Consider the following 21,896-nt stretch of genomic DNA (forward strand, 5'->3'; position numbering starts at 1 on the left):
ATCTACTGACAGAAAAGAAAATGAGTTTTTCTCTTTGAAAGTTCACCTTAAAGCTTTTTGTCATGCACAACTGCTTTAAAATAGCGTGGGGTTTTTTTTTGTTTGTTTGTTTTGTTTTTTTGTTTTGTTTTGTTTTTCTGAATGAATGGCCTGCAGCTGCTCTTCAGGGTTTCCTTTTTTTTTTTTTTTTAGTATTTTAGTTATGTTTGGACATTTAAAAATACATATTTGTATCACTGATGGCCCTATAAATAAAATGCTGCATAGAAAAGTTCCCAGGAACTAATTTTTAGAGAAAGGTTCCTGGGGACTAATTAGAGTCACAAGCAGAGACAAGCAGGAGGTTGAAAACACTGCGTTGCTTCTTATCTTGCTCTGATATTTTGCGTTTTAGCCATGTCTGAACATTTATGGATTCAAGAGATGAATCCTGAATGTATCCTGAATCATATCACTCCATGATCAGGAAATACCCGTGAAATGAATGTGGATCTGTTGTGGTTTTCTTTAGGCGTTCGCTCTCTTCTCTTTTCCGCCACCGCTTGCTGAAGGCAAATCTTAACCAAGGTAAATTCAGCTTACTGGATAGAGGACGTTTCTTTATGTCCAAGGAAATTAAAGCTATTCAAGCATACACCTGCCACATAACTAGAAAAATACCCAGGGAGCCATTTTCATTTCAAAGCTGCAGTTTCCAGTGCCATCAGTATGGCTAATCACTGGATCATTTTATTAGAATTACTATTTTATCAATACAAAACTAGAAAAATGCCTGAAACGTATAATGATTTGTGTCCAAATACAGCAGGTGATATTGTAAAATTTTTCAATGTAGAATACAAGAAATACTGTTAGAACATAATAATGGCATTTTTGGTATTCACTGGACCATATGAAATGCATCTGTTTCATCATAAATTGTTGTGTATATATTGACACACTTTATAATTGTTTTAAAATGTAGATGTATGTAATACAAATATAATAAACTCTGGCATGTCTAAAATTGTAACGACCTCATAATTTCTGTTTGGTATTCTAAAAGGATGCTATCTAATCCAAGATAAATTTTCTTGTAGGTATATGATCTCAATAAAATGTGATTCAAAGGGGTTAACTCTAGTTTTAGATCAGAGTCTTGAGCCCACAGTAAGTAAATGAGTAAGCTTCGTTTTGAACAGGTGGTTAGTCATTATCACCATTGGCAATCTTAGGAAAGGAAAAGAAAGAGACAAGATTTGGCTAACGTATATTTCACACAAGAAAGCAGGGATAGGTAGAAGGTTTTTTTTGTTTTTTGTTTTTTTCCAAAATGGTACTAGTTCTAGTGTCACAAGCCTGGAGTTCTTTGTTTTTGATCCAATTATGTTATACTAAGCCAATCGTTTTATTAAAAATAATGATATGAAATAAGCCAATCACAGAAAGACAAAGTTCACATGTTCTCCCACTTATTTGTGGGAGCAAAAATTTAAAACAATTGAACTCATGGAGATAGAGAGTAGAATGATGGTTACCAGAGGCTGGGAAGGGGAGCGAGGAAAAGATAAAATGAGGATGGTTAATAAATGCAAAAATAGAGGTAGATAGAATGAATAAGATCCGGTATTTGATAGCACAATGGGGTGACTATAGTCAACAATAATTTATCACATATTTTAAAACAATTAAAATAGTGGAATTGGAATGTTCCTAACAAAAAGAAAAGAGGAATGTTTAAGGTGATGGATACTCTACTTACCCTGCTGTGATTATTACATATGTATGCCTATATTAAGACATCACATGTACCCCATAAATATATATACCTATGATGTACCCCTAATAATTAAACATAATTTTTAATATAAAAATAACAATGATGAACTTAAAACATAAAAAATCTGTCTGGATTTTCTACTGTAGAAAATGATTTAAGAGGTGTATCTCTCACTCTCCAGATAGATTTAAAATCTAATTATACTTGAAGTTATAATGCTTAAAACTATCTTAGTATATTTTGAGAGAAGGTGCATAAAACAGCACATGAAATAAGAATGAAAATTCTAATAATAATGGTGACAAAAAGTGTGATTGAAGTTGAATATGCAGACTCCTCCAGCCATGAGATAAAGATTAAAATAGTATGATGATGCTTGGATTCAATGCTAATGAACTTTCTTTTTTTGTTGTAGGTCTCAGCATTAGAGAGGCAGATCTTTGACTTCCTTGGTTTCCAGTGGGCGCCTATTCTTGGAAATTTTCTACACATAATAGTTGTCATATTGGGTTTGTTTGGGACCATTCAGTACAGACCTCGATACATAATGGTGGTAAGTCTTATTTTTATCATTTCGCTTCATATAAACAATTCAAAATTTCTATAAGAATATAAATAAAATATTTCTAAGTGGCCCCTTCTGATATAATGTGGCATTGCTTTTCTAGCCCTCAAATGTTAAATTTTGTTAAGAAGTGATTATCTGTGGAAAATACAAAATAATGAATGTTGTACAGTCAGATCAAAACAACATGCTCAAAAGTGTATGATGACATGGTGTCACTCACAATGTAACTGAATTCAAGTTTTACAAGGAAATTCAAAATAGTGGTTGGATAGAGTAGGAGGTCTGCTTGTAGTCTTGGTAATAGAATAGTTAGATGCAATGTACATTAACCATTAATTTATCATAACTTTCAGTGACATTTGTCACTAACTCCAAAAAACAAATCTATCTAGCATAATTGTTTAGTCACTGAAAACAATAATGTATTTTAATTTTAATTGATTTAGGACATTACAAGTGCATATATGGATGGATATTTGGTACACATCCCTAACATTTCATACTGATTGATATTGAATATTTCTCTGTTTGTCAAGATGAATTTGAAACATATATCCAAAACTTGGTCAGCACACACTCCATTATAGGACAGTTTAATGAGGTGTATGCTGTGACCCACAATCTAATGGAAGTTATTCACAGTAATTAGTTGTCTTTTCTATAACATAAAAGAGTTCATTACTATAGGCTACCATGTGAGAAGGTTGTGAGAAATAATAAGCATATATACGTATTGTAAGTTGGAGAATATACTTTAAAATGTTCATTAAGCCTGAATAAATATACAGTGTTCAGTAGAATTACTAGATATTTTCTTGGGATACACTGACATTGCCTCACTAGAAGAAAATCACAGACTTAAAAACATGCCATCTTTCCATTTTGACATAATCTAATTCCACCTGTGGAAAATAATAAAGTTATAATTTTTCTCTGTTAATCCATTCTCTGTTTTGATTTTTAAACTTGGCTTTTTTATTTCTTTCACCATTTCACAGAGATATAGATAACTGAATAGACTGCATTCAAATGGCCTTGGGAGCATTTGATAGCTCTCAATTTGCTGCCAGGGTTAAACAATTTCTGCTTTACTTTCCTTCTCTTAGAAATAGCCTCAACCAGGTACGGTGGCTTACATCTGTAGTCCCAGCACTTTGGGAGGCTGAGGCAGGAGGATTGCTTGAGCTCAGAAGTTCAAGAGCAGCTAGGGTTTTTTTTTTTTTTTTTAATAGAAATCTAGTATCTACAAAAAAAATACAAAAAGTAGCCAGACACTGGGGGGCCTGTGGTCCCAGCTACTTGGGGGGCCGAGGCAGGAGGATCGCTTGAACCCAGGAGATCAAAGCTGCAGTAAGCCATGATCATGCCACTCCACTCCAGCCTGGGCAACAGAGAGAAACCTTGTCTCAAAAAAACATAAAATAAAATAAAATAAAATAAAATAAAATAAAATAAAATAAAATAAAATAAAAATAAAATACAGTAGCCTCTGCTAAGTAACTACACAATCTCCTAGAAGGGGGTTTCATGGAGTTGGACTTGAGGCCTAAGATGCTTTCATAACATGCCCAATCAAGCTATTATCGAATTCTAAATGTGTTCTAGTTTGTTACTATGAATATAGAGCAGTTTTACTCATTACAGACTTTTTGTTTTATGATATTGGTGTTCTGCTGCGAAACAAAATGCCTGGTGGCTTTGAAACCATAGATGGCTTCCAGAGAATGAAGCTATAGGTAAATACCAGTGACATTTAGTCCTGGTGATTTTACCCTCTAAATGTTAACCGTATGCACTATTCACACAACTGCTGCCTTTGTTGAGGCTTATGCCTTCTCTCTTCTATAGATAGACTTTGCCTCTTATTTTCTACCTTTCTCCCTTCCAATTTGCTCTTTGTACTTTTCTTAAATTACTGGCTTAAAACCACCACTGGGTCCTTAGCTGGATAAGATCTAAGAATATTCTTGCCTGATGTACTTGACCAAACTCATATCTAACCATTCTTCCTTTTTTCCTTCCTTTGTCCCCCGCCTCCCTCCCTCCCTCCATCCATCCCTTCTTTCCTTCCTTCCTCCCTCCCTCCCTTCCTTTCTCCCACCTATCCTCCCTCCCTTCCTTCTATCCTTTCTCCCTCCCTTCCTTCTATCCTTTCTCCCTCCCTTCCTTCTTTCCTTCCTTCCCTCTTTCCTTTTTTCCTTCCTCCCTCCCACCCATCCTGACTCCCTTCCTTCTACCCTTCCTCCCTCCCTTCCTTATTTCCTTCCTTCCCTCTTTCCTTTTTTCCTTCCTCCCTCCCACCCAACCTCACTCCCTTCTTTCTCCCTCCTCTCCTCCCTCCCTCTCTCCCTCCCTCCTTCTGTCTTTCCTTCCTTCTATCCTTTTTCCTTCCTTCCTTCCTTCCTTCCTTCCTTCCTTCTTCTTTCCCTTCCTCTCCCCATCCTCTTTCCTTTACTCACTTCTTTCTTTTCTAACTTTCTTTCTCCCTTTTTTCTTTTACTTATTAATTCAAAAGATATTTATTGAGCTTCTACCCTGTGTTTGGCATTGTGTTAGGTGTGGACTATACTGGTGAGCAAAAACAGACAGACACATTCTCTGTCTTCCTGGGTGCTTACCTTACAGTGCAATGAAGAGAGGTGTGCCTTTATCAAACAATTGTCCACATAAATGTTAAATTGCAACTGCGATAAGTGATACGAAGGAGCACACTAGCCATGAGATGTCTAAAGGGGTATCTGCCTGTAGCAGGGCAATGGGGTTAGGCACCCTGCAGGGAGCTGAGAGCTGAGGTCTGCTCTCAGTATGAGAGTGAGTCACAAGTATGAGACAAGTATGAGAGTGAGTCCACAAGGGAACAAGGGAGTGAAAGAGGGTCTGGGCCGGAGGCACCACAAGGCCCATAGAAGGGGGACTATCAGAGCAGTTCTGATTTACTCATTAAGCATCTATTGAGGACCTATACTGTGCTAAGTTTGGAAAAATAGGAAAGAATTCAAATGTCAGAGGCCCTGCTCTGCAGGCACTAACCATGTAAGGAGTGAGGAGGCGCAGGTTCTGGGGCTCTCTAGAGGTGAGTAAATGGCAGTGAAGAGGAATGAGATCATCAGTGGGGCAAGGCCTAGGGGAAGGCCTGAGCCAGGTGTGGAGACCCAGGAGGGCTGAGAGTCTGCACACCTCAGTGTCATGGGCCTCCTGCTGCACCTGCCTCACCAGCCTCATGCTCTGGTAGCCTTGCCTGGTGTTTGTGTCCCGGTCTAGCAATATTTCCTCAGTCTCTCATGGATACCTTCTTCCATACACGTTAATGGTGAATCACTCTCTGCTCCTTCACCTCTAGAGTGTCTTGAGTATGTTTTATAATTTGTTCATGTTTATGTCTTCTAGGCAAAGTGTTCTTTGAGAGCATAGAATGTAATTAGCGCTCAGTACATACTTATTGATTATTTTTCCTATCTAGTGTCCTACTAGTTCACAGAGTCCACCCATGATGAAACTGCTGTCACTTCTCTGCTGGTACTTTTTCCTTTGCTTCCCTCTCTCCCTCCTCCCTCCTATGTGTAGCATCAACAAGACCAACAATCCATGTTTTTGCTCATCTTGATGGTCTCTTTTTATGGATTATGCCAACCAAGTCTCTCTCATTTTATTTGCTATCTTATTCAGGATCCTCTCTCAGGAAGGGGAGAGAAAGAAAGCAACAAATTTGTGTGAAAGCTGTCCATGCATGTCATTAGGTTTCATTCTCATAAATATCCTACAGGGCATGTATTAGCTTCTCTGATTTCCCAGATGAGAAAAGAGGTCAGAAAGATTGAGTGACTAGCCCAAGGAACACAGGTGGTAGTGGGCAGCAGAACTGGGTGTGTACTGGCCTGTGATTGTTAGGTTCAAGGAGCTGCTAGAGCATGATCTGTGCTTTGCTTTCACTGGCAGATTCCAGATGATAATGTTACCATTGTCAGTATAAGTTGTGATATAGGAAACAGTCTTGGCCTACCTCCCAGTCAGATATTGTTACCTTTATGAAGCTCCAGATTACCTCTTATTCTAATATGGGTATAAATTATCTATTTGATAAAAGTACCTAAAGAATCATTAATCTATGAGTATGAGAAATCTGTTCACAAAAATTGCCTTTTAAAAAAGAGCATGTTGTTATTTGGGAAGGTTTTTTTAAATTCATTCTTGAGTTGTTGTCACAAATGCTTTGGTTTGAAGCTACAACTGGTGGCCTAGAATTAATTCTGATATTTAAAAAAACTGAAAATGAATGTGGCATATGTCCCATTAGAGGCAGCAGCTTTTCAATGGCAGTGAGAAGAGTTCTGGAGCAGAAATCCATACTGACTTTTCACTGTGAGGGGAAAGAGCTTTTTCATTGCAAGAGATTTTCTCTCAAAATTGCTTCTTCTATTTTTAGTATTGGCTTCCTTTATTGGCCAAACCACCACACAGATAGGTCAATTAAATTTAATCCATTTCAAAATAACAAACACTTTGGAGCACCAGGTATGTGCTAAGTGCTCACGCAGAGATTAATAAAACATGTATGTTCACTGAGACAATTTAATAGAGCTCTAGTTTTACAAAAACACAGATAATTTACTGCCGTTTTGGACAAGAGACAGGGTTCATCACAGTTGAGTTTAAGTAATTGATCACCTTTATGAAAATGTTTTGGGTAAAGGACCATGACACTCAAGCTCACCAGTGACTAGCTTTTCCAAACTCTTAGAGTCTAAATCAAAGCTTATGAAAATTGTTTCTTTATCTACTTCTCCAGCACCTCCTGCATTCCCCATTTGCCTACCTTGTGCCAGCCACGCTGAATGATTTGTGTTTTCGAAAGACCACATGCTGCTTTTGCCTCTTCAGTTTGCACATACTGCTCCTTCTGCCTGGAATGCCTTAATCTCTCTATCCTCTTGGAAAACCTTTAATAATCCTCAATTAAATAGTCACCTTTTACAGGCCTTGCCTGACCACTGAATGCAAGGGAAAGTATCTCTTCCCTTCTGCTACTGTAAATCCTGGTAACTTTCTACCACAGCACCCTACCCAGCTGTCATCATTGCTTCGCTACCTGTCTTGCCCCATTCAACAATGTGTACTTCTGGAAGGCAGAACTGTGCCCATCTATTGCTGTATTCTAAGCCTATTCCTGTGTTCTAGGCCAATTCCTGTATGTACAGGCCATTAGATATGCTTAATACTTGATTGGGCAAACAATAAATGAATCAAAGTTTATTGGATGAAAGGATTTTACAAGATAGAATGGACAGGGACTTTTTTAAAATCTCAGAACATGACAGCAATGTACTGCCTTGCTTATCTCAGCCTGAACTTGGTTGAGGGAATTAATTATATGATAAAATAGTATGTGCTGTGCTGCCTGCACCTACCATTAGCTGACTTACTCCTCAAGACTTATTTTTTTCTAAGATGTAGTGTTGCGAGCTCCTGCCACTATAATTGAGGAGGCCTCTCGGCAAAGACTACTAGAAAAACCACCCCAAATCACAGAATCAAAGATCAATAATTCCCTTCCAGGTACCATCACACTATTAAGGTACAATTTACTATTTCTGTATTTATTTTTAGAATATGAAGACAACTTTGCCACATAGTACTCCTTTACTCATGAAAGTATTTTGGCTAAGGTGCAAGGTGGAATGTGTACATTAGGGCAGTCATTCCCAACCTTTTTCACACCAGGAACTCATTTCACAGAAGACAATTTTTCCAGAGGTTGGGCGAGTTGGTTTTGGGATGAAAATGTTCCACCTCAGATCATCAGGCATTAGTTAGATTCTCATAAGTAGCCACAGCCTAGATGTCTCGCATGGGTAGTTCACAATAGGGCTTGTGTTCCTATGAGAATCTAATGCCACGCTGATCTGACAGGAGGCAGAGCTCAGGCAGTACTGGTCTGTGGCCTGGAGATTGGGAACCCCTGCTTTAGGGGAATACCATGTCCTGTCTTGCATTTTGAATGGGCATTATGTGCTTCTTTGGCTATAGACAGTATGAAGCAGTGAAATCATATTTACCCATCACAAAGCATTGTTGTAGAATCAGTTATTTCCTATCTGTTTACTCCTCGGTCAAATATGTTTTATTCTACTTGTAAATTTAAAAATAAGATTTTTGTCCTAGAATTACTTAAATCTTCATTATTTCATGGGTGATAATTTAATCAAGCAGGTTTTAAATCACATGCAGATGAATTAGCAAATTTGTTTAACATTTTTTGAAATAAGATTAACCTTGAAATTAAAATTAGCTCAAAACTGCCTTTAAAAATTTGTAAAGGGTCAAGTGAATTTGAAAAGTCCACAATTTAGTTATCTGGACTTTTATGCAAATGCTCGTGTGCAAAGGACAACTCATTTTAATCTGAATTGTTATATAGCAAAATTTTTCTGCTATGTCAGCATAAATCCCATTCCAGAGTCACTGCTCAACATGAAGTTGAGTGTTAGGTTTTGATTCAATTGGTAAATGTCAAACCTAATTCCTCTTCACCAGTTATTGGCTGTGAAGCCTTGGGACGTTTGTTTGGTTTCCTTTTGCCATAGTTACCTCATTTGAAAAACCTGACCAATGTATCATTTTAAATAATTATATAACGTATGTGACTTGCTTACTATAGCCTAACACAGAGTAAATGTTTGACAAATGTTTGAGATGTTCATATGTCTTTTTTTCCCCTTTACTCTACTAAAAAATGTTACAACAATGACTGAGCAAGAAACTTACTCTACATTTTTATTATAAGTCTAGCATATTGTATATGATATTATAGCAAATTGATGTGTATATGAAAGAATGAATGAATGGTCTTTCTCGTAATTAGAAAATAAGCAAGCTCAGAAAGTAAAAATAATTCATATTATAAACTAATTGCTTGATGGGGAAGAAATAGACTGGAAGATGTCCAAAGTTTATTTCCATTAAAAAATGCTGAAATATCCTTGTAAAACTAGGATATATTTAGGAAGCCACATAGAATGCATAAACATTCTTTTTTCATTATTATAGGTCTTGTCTATGTGGATCTGGATTTAAAATATATATACTAAACATAAGCAAAGTAGAAGAGAGATGGAGAGATTATGCAGAGTGATTTTTTTCTTATATTGAAAAGCTTTCTTTACTACAAGTATATTTAATATACCTAAATACATGATGTAACCCTGCTTTAGAATAACCAAAGGGTATTTGTTTAAAAATGGAGAGTCTTATTTTTCAAGTTATTGCTTCAGTTGAATTATAAATGAAATAACCCACTTCAAAAAGAAGATAGGGAAGGTAGGCAGTCTCTTTGGCCATTGGTTATCCCAATGCTTCCTGCCTAGCTAAATTTCTATGGCCATATTTGTATCTCTAGCTATCTCTTTTCTTTTATACTCATGATCAGATTTGTGTCTCAAGTGCACATTAAGGTATACTTCATACCTTATAACAATTCAAAAATCGAAAATATATATTTTCTTTGTTCTCAGCAAAGAAACACAAATTTATTAGAAGAAACTTGTAATGTAAATGTACTAGAAGATATTATGCAATATTGCTAAAACAAACAACACAAGAATTCCATATTATGCATGTCACACTAATTGTAAAATACTAAAGACACTGTCATTCTAAAATAAATTGCCAATTATAGAACATATATGAAAAAAATTTTGAGGTAAACTGGTAATTTGGTGAATTGGTCATTTGACAAATTGCTTAATTTGGTGACTGGTTATCTTGCCATGAATCTATAATCCTTTTACTAAAATCTTTTAAAACAAAGCCTACCCTGTATGCTTAAGCATCCCAGCTCTGAAATCAAATTATCAGGTGTCAAATCCTAACTCTGACACTAAATAGGTGATTAAATGATTATCCCTCTACCTCGGTTTTAGTGTGATGATTGAATGACATGATATATGTAAAGCACTTACCACAATACCAGGAACACAGAAAGCACCAGGATAATAACCCTTTTATTGTCAAAAACGTAGGAACTGACAGTTGAGGTTTACATAGCCCGGTAATTTTGCCTTTGCAAGTTCAGAAGTAGCATCAAGATTACAACTTGTGAGAGATCCTGAATATACTTCAATCACCAAGTTTGTGCTATGATCTTTAAATAGATGTGTTTTATTATGCATTTGTTATAACTATGAATTGATTCACTAAAAAATACCTGTGTGTTTAGGAATTAGTCCCAATAATTAAGTCCTATCATATGGTTTTGTAATTAATTTAGTTTATTGCCTTACTTTAATATTGCTTTATTTTATGTTCTTTTCCTAATCTTTTTCAATGGCTTTTTTCTCTTTACTTAGAGGTTAGCATTGCTCTCTCATTTCAATATACTTATAACTAGATTTATTTAGAATGGAAGATATCAAACACTAGATGCCATCTTGCTAGCAAGAGCTTCAAAACTTATTGAAAGTTTAAAATTTACTAAGTCCATTCTTACTAGAAGACTTTATGAACAGAATATATTACAGCATCAGCAATACCTGCATATACCAAAAATCTCACTATATATTTTTACTTATCTTAACTTTTTAACATGTTTTCCAACTAAATTTCCAGTGATTTTTGAGCTTTAACTCATTATTATAATTGTATTATCTTAAAAATGAAAGCAAACCTCCTTTCAGAAAAACAAATATATGATGGAACATTAAATGTAACCAATTATAGGACTATACTACTATATGAGATTATTTTAAAAATTCATAAATGACAGAATACAAAATATTAATTGAATTTCATAAATAGTTAAAAGCTTCTGATAAAGTTTCTATTAGTGACATACCTATATTACAGAGTCTAAATTTTATAATTCTATTGTTTGGCACAGCATAGAATAAGCTAAATAAATGATTTCAGTATTTATTTTAATTTAAAAACAGTATGCAATTATTGTAATCACTGATAGAAAACAATAATTAAATTGATAAGTCTACTTAAGACATTAAGAATTCATTCATTTTTGTGATAAAATAAAACGAATAGGCAAACTGTTATATTTGATATGTTATTTGTGTTCTACAGTAAGTACTATCCTCAGTCATCCTAGCTGGTCTGTATGTCACTTTTCTGGGCCTCCATTTCTTTGTCTGCATAAGAAAGTGACTGGATGAGAGGAGCCATAGTCCAATCATTGATTCTCCATTGATGAGTCTCTCGATCTAGGGCTACCTTAATTAAGACCGACTAATACTCTGGGAGAAGGTATTTCCTAGTACATAATATCTTAATAAAATCAATTAATCAGTAAGACCAGTAGGTTTAAAATTTGTTGGCTGGATATGATTGGAAGATATGAAAATCTGTTATTCATTTCCTCATTCTTAATCCTATTTATTAATTTCTCTGCTTTAAAATATTTTATATGGTTATATTTTTATTATATGATCATATTAGAGGCACACATTCTACTAATAAAATAGTCCAACAAACGAAAGTTTGTTAATTTTGTACTCCACGCATGTTTTTTTCAAACATGGTCTTCTTTCAGTCCTAGGTTTCAATAAATATTCCTTAAAATGTGACAGTTTTATACTGTAACTTAAAGATGATAGAGAGCTCACAGAAGATTTGCATAGTTGTGTTCCCTAGAAAAGATAATACTCAGAAAACAGAAATCAAATCAACACTTTGGTTTAACTTGTACCTAGAAGCCAGCAAAGCATTTTAAAAGTAAATATAACTTTGTTGGTGTCTACTGAAAGCAGTAGAAATTATTGAATTTTTAATTTCTGGAAAGCTTAGGGGACCACATAGAGAGCACTCTTTTCTGAGCGCTCCGTCAGTTTCTTCCCAGAAGACAGACTTATTGACATTTTTATTATTGATTTATTTGATATACATGCCTTTCATCTCCATATTTTTCTTCTCTTTCTCCCTCCCCCATTTCTATCTAGTATACAGTGTGGACTGCCCTCTGGGTCACCTGGAATGTGTTCATTATCTGCTTTTATTTGGAAGTAGGTGGACTCTCAAAGGTGAGTTTATCATGCTTTTAAAGTACACTTTAAAATGAGTACACTTCTAAGTATTGTGACTACATACATATATAGGTATATTGTGTGTGTGTGTGTGTGTGTGTGTGTGTGTGTGTGTAGAATGATAAAATACTATTCAAAGAAGACTTTAGGTACCACTTAGGAAAGAATGATCTTAGGAGTGTGTTAATATAATGGAACTTAAAAACAACTGCCTTCTGGTTTAGTTTGTTATACTGAAGTGGGACTGAACTTACAGTGTATCCTCATGTCCATTTTAAAAAGACATAATATCATAGTGACTGCAGGCCTAAATATTAAGTAGAAAATGGTTTTGAACATGCTTGTGTTTAAAGTAGGAAAAGGGATTGATGAAGATGTTAACGTAACAGACATGAATGGCAATTTTCTATCTTTGCTGGAATATTAATTGTGGAAAAAACTGACCAAGAACAAAACTCTTATATTAAATGTTTACTAAGAAGTAAATGCATCAGCGTGGTGATTCCTATTTTGAAATTTTAATCACACAGAAGACAGTTGTCTTAATGCAGCAATGATACACACGTTATTTCTGCCTGTCTAGAACTGTCAGCAAAGCACATGATTTTATTATGCCTCCTGCAAAAATGTCTTACCACCCAAATGTAAGAACAACTTAAGTTTCTAGTTGTGTTTCTTAGACAGTTTTTGTGCGAACCAGCACAATTTTCACTATAGAGAAGAAACTTAACAGTATTACAAAAAGTATAAGAAAGCTGTCATATTTTAAAACTTCTCATTATCAAATATATTTATACTAACTTATTCTACTGCTTTATAACAGTCTCAAATTTTCTAAGTAATGCACCTGTGGCTTAGATTTTAGAAAATGTGTCTTGAGCAGCAAGGATACTTTAAGAATTCTTAGGTTCCATTGAAGTCCTTGTGGTAACAAAACATGTTTGATTCAGCCAAGCAGCAAAAATCCCTGAAGGATTTTTCCAGAGCCTCCAGAGGTGGTTACTCTTTTTTCTCCACTATAATAACTGTAATTAGAACTTGTCACCATTTTCTCACATTGGCAACTGTATTCAGAAACCAGAAGCAACGTTTCCAATATTGAGTTCAGTATATTTGGACTAACATCTCACTTAAATAACTGTGCTAGCGATTGTAGTACACCACTAATTTCTAAGATATAAAAAAGTAATTGAATTAATGCCCAGTTATATTCTATAAATGCAGATTATGAAGTAATTTTCAAATGCAAATCTTATGAATAAAATAATTGCAAATAATATATTAAGCACAACATTTTCAACTCACTGCATTTTGTATCTTGCGATTTGAATGGTCATTTTAATCATATTTTTTATTTCACTGGGTAGAAATTATTTTTTCTTCTATATACACTAATTTGGGATAAATTAGACCAGAGAAATTTGTCCTATGGAATTGGCTTCATAGTATTTTGAAAGAAGGCTGAATTTTGAATCATAAGTCTTGAGTCCAAATCTGGTCTTCCGCACTTATTAACTGTGAACTCTGAGGCAAATCATTTGGCTCCATGGAGTCTCTATGAAAAATAATAAGACCAGATTTTCCAATAATAATAGTAGTCAATGTTTATTATACACATGATATGTGGTAACTCAGGTAAGCTTTGAAACAAATCTGTGAAGTAATAAAACAAATAAGTAACAGCAGTCATTTTTTTCATATAACTCTGATTTCCCACTGCTGCTCAAGGTTATTTCTGTGAATTTTTGTAACTGCTTTTCTAATATCCATGTGCATGTCTAAAAGTTTTTATCTCATTTCTTTGGGCACAAGGTTGAAAATATGGACATAGTAGTCCTGGTTACTCATTTTATTACCTATTTAAATGCCATTAAGCAGTCAACCAAGTATTCTAGGTCATTAAAAAGATAAATGACTCCAAAAGGAGCATCCTAAAGATTTTCTGTTGGTCTCCTATTTACTGCCTCAAAGACTGGTAACATCTCCCTTGTTAGCCACAGTTTAGCCTCAATTCCAGTCTACGGGAAATCTATTTTGGAAAATAAAGCAAAGTTAAGGACCCTTGACAAACACAAATACCAGCCACTTTTCCAGGTTCGTTCCATTGTGTAGGAAACTCCTCGTCCATATGAGTTGGTTTATATACTAACTTTCTAGATTCTCCATCTCCTGCTAGTTCATGAAGGTACTTCTTGGAATTATCCATTCGGATAGATTAATAGAAACCTCCCTATACTGTCAATTTGGTCCAAAATATACATTCTGGGATAGTGAATCTTTCTTTAAAAATGGGATCCAGAGTGATTTTTACAACCTCTCTGTGGATTGGGGTGTTATTCCAATGACAGACATGGCCTATGAATAGCACATTTGTACGCTAAGGTGTTCTTTTGCTGACAATTTGCATTCATGGAGTGACAGCAGTCCTGTCTTACCTGAAAGATAGTGAGCTGTCTCATGGGCAGGAGAGCCTGGAAATTGAGATTCTCACAATGCTGGGCAGGCTGACAGTGCTGCATACTCTTGTGTTTTAAAAAGATCATTTTAATTTCTAGTAAGGTAAATATTGATAGATGTAATCCACGTAAGCAAAAGCTGTTTAGGATCCTCATTAACATTTAAGAGTATAGAAAGAAACTGAGGCCAAAAAGCTTGAGAACCACTCCCATAGAGTAACCAATATAACTAAATAACTAATTAACTAACTAAATAAAAATAATGCAAACAGTAAGAAACCAAAGCAGATGTTACAAATAAAAAACAAATAATGATATGGTATATTAAAACACAACCATGTCAATGACTATATGAAATGTAAATAGACCAAGCACTCCAGTTAAAGACAGAGATTAGAACAATGGATTTTTAAAATGACAATAGTTAATGTTATTTATATGAAATACACGTTAAACATAAATACATACATATATTTAAATTAAAAAGATGGAAAATATATGCTATGTAAATGATAATCAGAAGAAAACCTCTGTGGTCATATTAATGTCAGGAAAAAAGTAGACTTCAAATAAAGAGTATGAATAGAGATAAACAGATGTTTTACAATGATAACGGTCAATGTATTAAATAGACAAAATAATTCAAAACTACACCAAATAACTGAATTTTAGAATACATGAGGTAAAAACTGGCAATATTAAAGGGGGAAATTGACAAATCCATTAACATAGGGGGAGAGTTTAATACTCCTTTCTTGCTTATTGAGAGAAAAAGTAGACACAATTCAGTACAAAATAAAATATTTGAACAACACAAAGTCAAACAACGTGTCTGTCATATAGAGGATATTACCTTAAAATTACAAGATATATTTTCTATTCATGTGCATATGAACAATGACCAAGATGGCATTCTGGGCCATAAGCAAGTCTCAGTAAATGTTGAATGACTGAAATAATACAGATAATATTCTCCCACCACAAATACAAGAGTAATTTATAATTGTTAATAATTCACAAATCAAAGAAGAAATTTAGAGGAAAATTGAAAAATAAAAGTACAAAATTAAAGTACATAATTAAAAAAAATCTTCTTTGTGGATGAATTCCTATCAGTGTTTAGAGGAAGAAATGTAGATTTAAGTTGCTTATTAGAAAAAAAGAAAAGTTAAAAATCAGTGATATACACTTCCATCTTAAGAAGAGCAATTTGACTAATATCTCATAGTTGGTTCTTTGAAAAGATTAATAAACTAACAAGCATGTAGTAAGGTTGATCCAAAAAAAGAAGAAACAATACAAATTATCAATTCATTAAAGAAAGAAGTGACATAACTACAGATTCAACAGAAATTAAAAGATTAATAGAAAAAAATTAAACAATCAAAAATATTGATAGCCATGAATTTATAATTAAAAATCTTTCTACAAAAAAATCAAAACAGAAACAACCGGTATGCAATTGGTTAAGGAAACAGAATTTTCTGTTTAAAAATTTTGGGGTTAGTAGAAAAATGTCACCTTGCTAGAGGGAGTAACTTTCTGCAAGCCTCTCAGGTAAAAACTTAGAACAAAAGGCAATAGTTAAAGTTTAGTCTTCACTTCCCCCAAATCTGGGCTCTGTGTACTAGCAGATCTGTTAGGTGGGGATCCTCAGTGGGGGTCTGTTCAGATGTTGTCTTTAGTTTCTATAGGGAAAGCAAACATCCCTGGAGCTTTAACTCCCTTGGCTATTGTTAAGGCTACTATTACCTTCTTGTTTAGCAAGTTACTTAATTACCTCTGGGGCTAGCCAGATGCCTGGAATTTCTCTTTAAAAAAACTTTGGGGTTTTCCTTTATTTCCCTGCTTGGAGTTTTGCAGGACTTCAAAGAAAAGGTCAGGGTGGAGGTCCTTGCTCAGGATCAATCTATCAAACATACTAAAAATACAAAAAATTAGCCGGGCGTGGTAGCGGGCGCCTGTAGTCCCAGCTACTCGGGAGGCTGAGGCAGGAGAATGGCGTGAACCCGGGAGGCGGAGCTTGCAGTGAGCCGAGATCGCGCCACTGCACTCCAGCCTGGGCGACAGAGCGAGACTCCGTCTCAAAAAAAAAAAAAAAAAAAAAAAAAAAAGAAATACATAATGCTAATCTTACTCAAACTCCTACAGAAAATAGAGGAGGAGGGACCATTTCACAAATAATTTGGTGAGCTAACATAATCCTGATACCACCTTATAGACAAGAATTAAATTGACATCTATGTTTTAGCAATCCTTGGCCATCTCTCCAGGAAATTCCTCATTAGCCATTCTGCCAAGAGGGACTCCACATGGTGAATTGTTTGTCACCACCTGATCTTCCCTTCTCTTCACTCCCAGGCTCTTTGCTAAGATCAAAATTCTTTCTCCTTTATAGATCAAATCAAATCAGCTCTACCTTTTTGTTTCCCTCACTAATCCAAGCTATTTCCAGACATCCTCACTTTCCTTATCTACAAAGGCCCAACCAAATGTTTTCCTTAAAAATGAGCTCTCTGTCCTGCAGATGACAAATGTCACTCTGTCACATGGCAGAAGCATCTATAGTCAGATTGTATTTAAAGACTGTTTTTTAATTCCCCATTACATTTCACTACATTTTGAAGTGGTAGTTATTATCAATCTTAATAGTTTGTTCTACTGGAAATAGACAATGACTTTAGATTTTGTTTTCTTTCTTTCTTTTCCTTCCTTCCTTCCTCCCTCCCTCCCTCCCTTCCTCCCTTCCTCCCTCCCTCCCTTCCTCCCTTCCTCCCTTCCTCCCTTCCTCCCTCCCTCCCTTCCTCCCTCCCTCCCTCCCTTCCTTTCTTCCCTCCCTTCCTTCCTTCTTTCCTTTCCTTTCCTTTCCCTTCTTCTTTTTCATCAACAGGGTAAGGGTTCTTTTTGGTTAGGGTTCTTTTCTCATAATAAAAAATATAAATTACATATATAAGTTGCAGAAACTAGAAAGACAAGAAGAAACACCATTTTTGCTTCAAACATTTGAAGACCACTGCCATAAATATTTTGATTCCAGTTTATTCTCATTCTGCTGTGTTTCCGTGGTTTTTCTCTTCTGTTTTTCTTATTATTGTTGAGATAATACTATAGAGAAAATTGACATACTGACTTTTTAAAAATTGGACTTAATGAAAAACATTTTTATGTTGTTACTAAAGTCATGGTTAATATTTTTAAATTTTGTATAATATTACATCAATCATGAATAGTTTTTTTTTCTGCTCTTTCTTTAACAGGAGATGTTAAAGGCTTCTGATACATTTTGCTGAATTTCTTCTCCAAAAAGCATACCATTAGCTGTAAAATATGAGTATCTAGAGTGTCATTAGCACAAGTTAATCTGTTTCACCATTTGGGGTTTTTTTGGGGCTATTTTCTTTTTTTTTTTTTTTTTTTTTTGCAGTTGCAAGATTTAATAGAGTGAAATAGAGTGAAAACAGAGCTCCCATACAAAGGGAGGGGACCCAAAGGGGGTTGCCATTGCCAGCTCCAATACCTGGGTTTATATCCCGATCCTTGTCCCTCCCACTGTGCTCTCAGGCAATAGATGATTGGCTATTTCTTTACCTCCTGTTTTTGCCTAATTAGCATTTTAGTGAGCTCTCTGATTGGTCGGGTGTGAGCTAAGTTGCAAGCCCCGTTTTTAAAGGTGGATGTGGTCACCTTCCCAGCTAGGCTTAGGGATTCTTAGTCGGCCTAGGAAATCCAGCTAGTCCTGTCTCTCAGTCCCGCCTCTCAACAGGAAAACCCAAGTGCTGTTGGGGACGTTGGCCGACAACAACTCTAACTGCTTCCTGTTGAATTGGGGTGTAGTAGGGGTTGTGCAGTTGAGATTTCCTCGGGAGGGGTGCCTTCGATGTCATTAACATCAGAGCATGGGCTAGCAGGCCTGTCCAGGGGTCTGCGGTAGCTCTTAGTCATGGACTGCATCTGGAGCTCCATTTGAAGAACGATTTGTAGTTTTACAGCTTCGACTCTGAAAGAGACAAACTTAACAAGGAGGTTAAAGATACAAGGATTGAAATGTATGGCCTGCAGTGCAGGGGATTACTTGTTTGGCACACTTTACAGGCACTGACTATCTGCTTGATAGTTTTGAAAAGGCCTGATCCAGTAAATAATAATTTGGCCATCTGATGGGTACTATCAATGCCTAAGTGAAAGGTTTGGTGAAGGGTTTTAAGTAATTTCCATTGGTTAGCTGCAGGCAAAAGTATTTTTTCTTCTTCGGTGGCTAGCCATCCTGAGGGGAGGAAACTATGTCTTCGTGAGGTTCCTCATTCTATTTCTTCTTCTGAGTACTGGGGCTTTGTTTCCTGGAGGTGATTACTCCATACTAGGGGTCCTTCTATAAGCATTTCTAATGGAGGGTCCTGCCTTGCAGCTCTTTTGGCTTCAATATCCGCTGGGCAGTTCCTTTCTATTTCCCTTTCCTTTCCTTTCTGGTGACCCTGGCAGTGTAAGACTGCCACATTTTTAGGTTTCTGTACAGCCAATAGTAATCTCCTGATGGCTTCCTGATGTTTGATAGGTGTTCCCTCGGAAGTTAGGAATTCTCTTTCTCTCCATATTGCTGCCTGGGCATGGAGGACTATGTAAGCATACTTAGAGTCTGTATATATATTTACCCTTTTCTCTACCCCTAATTCTAGTGCCCGAGTGAGGGCTATTAGTTCTGCCAGCTGAGCACTAGTTCCTAGAGTGAGGGGATTACTTTCAAGTATTCCATTATCACCAACCACTGCATACCCCACTTTTCAAAGTCCTTTTTCTACAAAGGAACTTCCATTAGTATACAAGTTGAGGTCTGGATCAGTCAAGGGAACCTCTAAAAGGTCCCCTCGAACAGCATAGGTTTGAGCAATTACTTGTTGACAGTTATGTTCTATCTTTTCTTCATTGTCTGCAAGAAATGTGACTGGGTTAAGAGTTGCACAAGTGCGCAGTCACAGCACTGGCCCTTCAAGTAATAGAGCCTGATATTTAAGTAAATGGTTGTCTGACAGCCACAAGTCTTCTTTAGCAGTGAGTATGCCGTTCACATCATGAGATGTCCACACAGTAAGATCTCTTCCCTGTATTATTTTAACTGCTTCTGATACTAAGACTGCTACTGCTGCCACTACCCATAAACAATGAGAACAACCCTTTGCCACTACATCAGTTTCCTTACTCAGGTATGCCACGGGTTGCAAGCTGGTCCCTCGGACCTGTGAAAGGACTCCTAGAGCTATTCCTGTTTCTTCTGTGACATATAAAGAAAAGTCTTGCCCCGTTGGCAAGCTTACCACTGGGGCTTGGGTTAGGGCCTTCTTTAGGGCCTGGAAAGCCACGTCTGCTTCATGTGTCCATCTTACTAAATGAGTATCGGTTTTCTGAGTTTCCTTAATTAGTGTGTATAATAGCCTGGCTATTTCGCTTTTCATGGTGAAAAGAAAATTCTTATTTCTTTGTTTAAAGAATAATTTTTTTATTTCTTCAAAGTTGAATATCTCCTAATGTGTTTGATAGTCGGCTTTTATTTTCATTTTTTGTTAATAGGGTTTGTCTTTTTGTGTTTTAGTAATGATGTTTTTAGGCTTTAGTCTCTATGGAACATAATTTTGTTCTATTTTTCAAGGTGAAAATCTGAATAGGTATTTTTTACCAATAACAGACCAATGGCAAAAACAATATTTACTTAGTAGGCTTTTCACTGGTTTTGCTTTTTTATGATATAATACATTTCTATAAGGTCTATTTCTAGAATATCATCATTTTCGGCACATACTACTTTATATTAGTTTGTATATACTTTATAATAGGAATTATCTCTCTGCAATCAAGTCTTCCCAAGTCTATGACTTAACCTCATACATTTGGTTTACAGATGATTTTAGAATAAATCTGTTCAAATATATATAATGTATATTATATATCTCATTTTAGTTTTGTTTTTGTTCATTATGTTTAACTTTTAATTAATTTAGGAAAGATTGAGAAAAATTTATGTTAGAGAATTCAGGAGGAAAGTTTTGAGTAACAGAATCAATCACAGAGGATGTGAACTAAAAGTTCCAACATCAAACTCCTTATGAACTAGTCATCACAGATTGTGTTAATATTCTTGGGTATCACTTGACAAAAGTTATTTTTGCAGTTTCCTTACTCCTTAGTTTAGCAAGGTACAAGTTCTTGACCCATGACCAAGAAGTATAAGGCATGCAGACACCGGAGAGTGAGTAAGGCAGAGTAGGATTCATTAAGCAACAGAAAAGCTCTCAACAGCAAGAGGGGAACCGAGAGTAGATTGCCAGAAATGGGGCTGAGTTTGGGTCTTTTATGTGGCAGAAACAAGGTAGTCTTCTGTGTGTTCTGCCTTAATGAGAGAGGTAAAGCTGCCCCCTGTGGGTGTTGCATCTGTGTATGCCTAAGGTTGGCCAGAGTGACTCCATGTTGATTATTACTCATGAGTGCCTAAGCGAAACCCATAGAGGGAGGGTGGGGACAAAACTCCAATGTTAATGATATTACAATTGGCTCTGGGTCAAGTTAAGGACATTTAGTGGATTTATTTTGCCTTCACCTAAGTTGGGACAGTCCCTTCTGAGCAGACATCCTGGTATAAGAGGAAGTTCTTAACCACATTTCCACCCTGCTACATAGGGGCAGTGCAGATGCATTCCCGCGGGTTCTGTCTCTCTCCTTAGACCCTCCCTCTGTGTCTGCCTAGCCAGCCTCTAACTGCCTCCTCTCTCTAATTCATGTCCCTTCTGATTCACGTAGAAGGGACACTGTGTTGGAGGGACAACAGAGGTCAGAGAAGCAGGAGGCAGGAGGACTGGGTTTGGAACAGCTAGGAGCTTAGGTAGACACTGGAGGCTCAGAGGAATGACTGTCTTGTCAGAAAGGCACAGCTGAGATGCAAACAGGATCCAGCTGTTGTCCACCTGCTCACTATTTAAATTACTAGGGTGTGATGGAGGGTGTAATGATCCCAGCTGGATCAACATCTGCCTCTTTGCCACAGGAAGACAGGGTTCAAGATTAGAGGTCTCACTGATTCCATAAGCTGGGAAAAAACTAATTTC

The 21,896-nt window shown here is 36.1% G+C and overlaps 1 protein-coding gene across 3 annotated transcripts in view; it reads left to right on the forward strand.

The window, feature by feature from the left end:
* NKAIN3 (sodium/potassium transporting ATPase interacting 3) overlaps positions 1 to 21,896 on the forward strand; it is a 750,443-nt gene that overhangs the window by 330,426 nt on the left and 398,121 nt on the right. For all 3 annotated transcript variants that reach the window (XR_001720209.4, XM_054656782.2, XM_009455456.5), the window contains exons 2-3: positions 2,175 to 2,312; positions 12,266 to 12,346. Coding sequence is in view for 2 of the 3 variants with exons in the window: in XM_054656782.2 (XP_054512757.1) it covers positions 2,175 to 2,312; positions 12,266 to 12,346 (219 nt within the window). In the remaining variant the exon portion in view is untranslated. The remainder of the gene's footprint in view (positions 1 to 2,174; positions 2,313 to 12,265; positions 12,347 to 21,896) is intronic.

The sequence above is a fragment of the Pan troglodytes genome, chromosome 7 (assembly GCF_028858775.2).
Source record: "Pan troglodytes isolate AG18354 chromosome 7, NHGRI_mPanTro3-v2.0_pri, whole genome shotgun sequence".
Taxonomy (NCBI): domain Eukaryota; kingdom Metazoa; phylum Chordata; class Mammalia; order Primates; family Hominidae; genus Pan; species Pan troglodytes.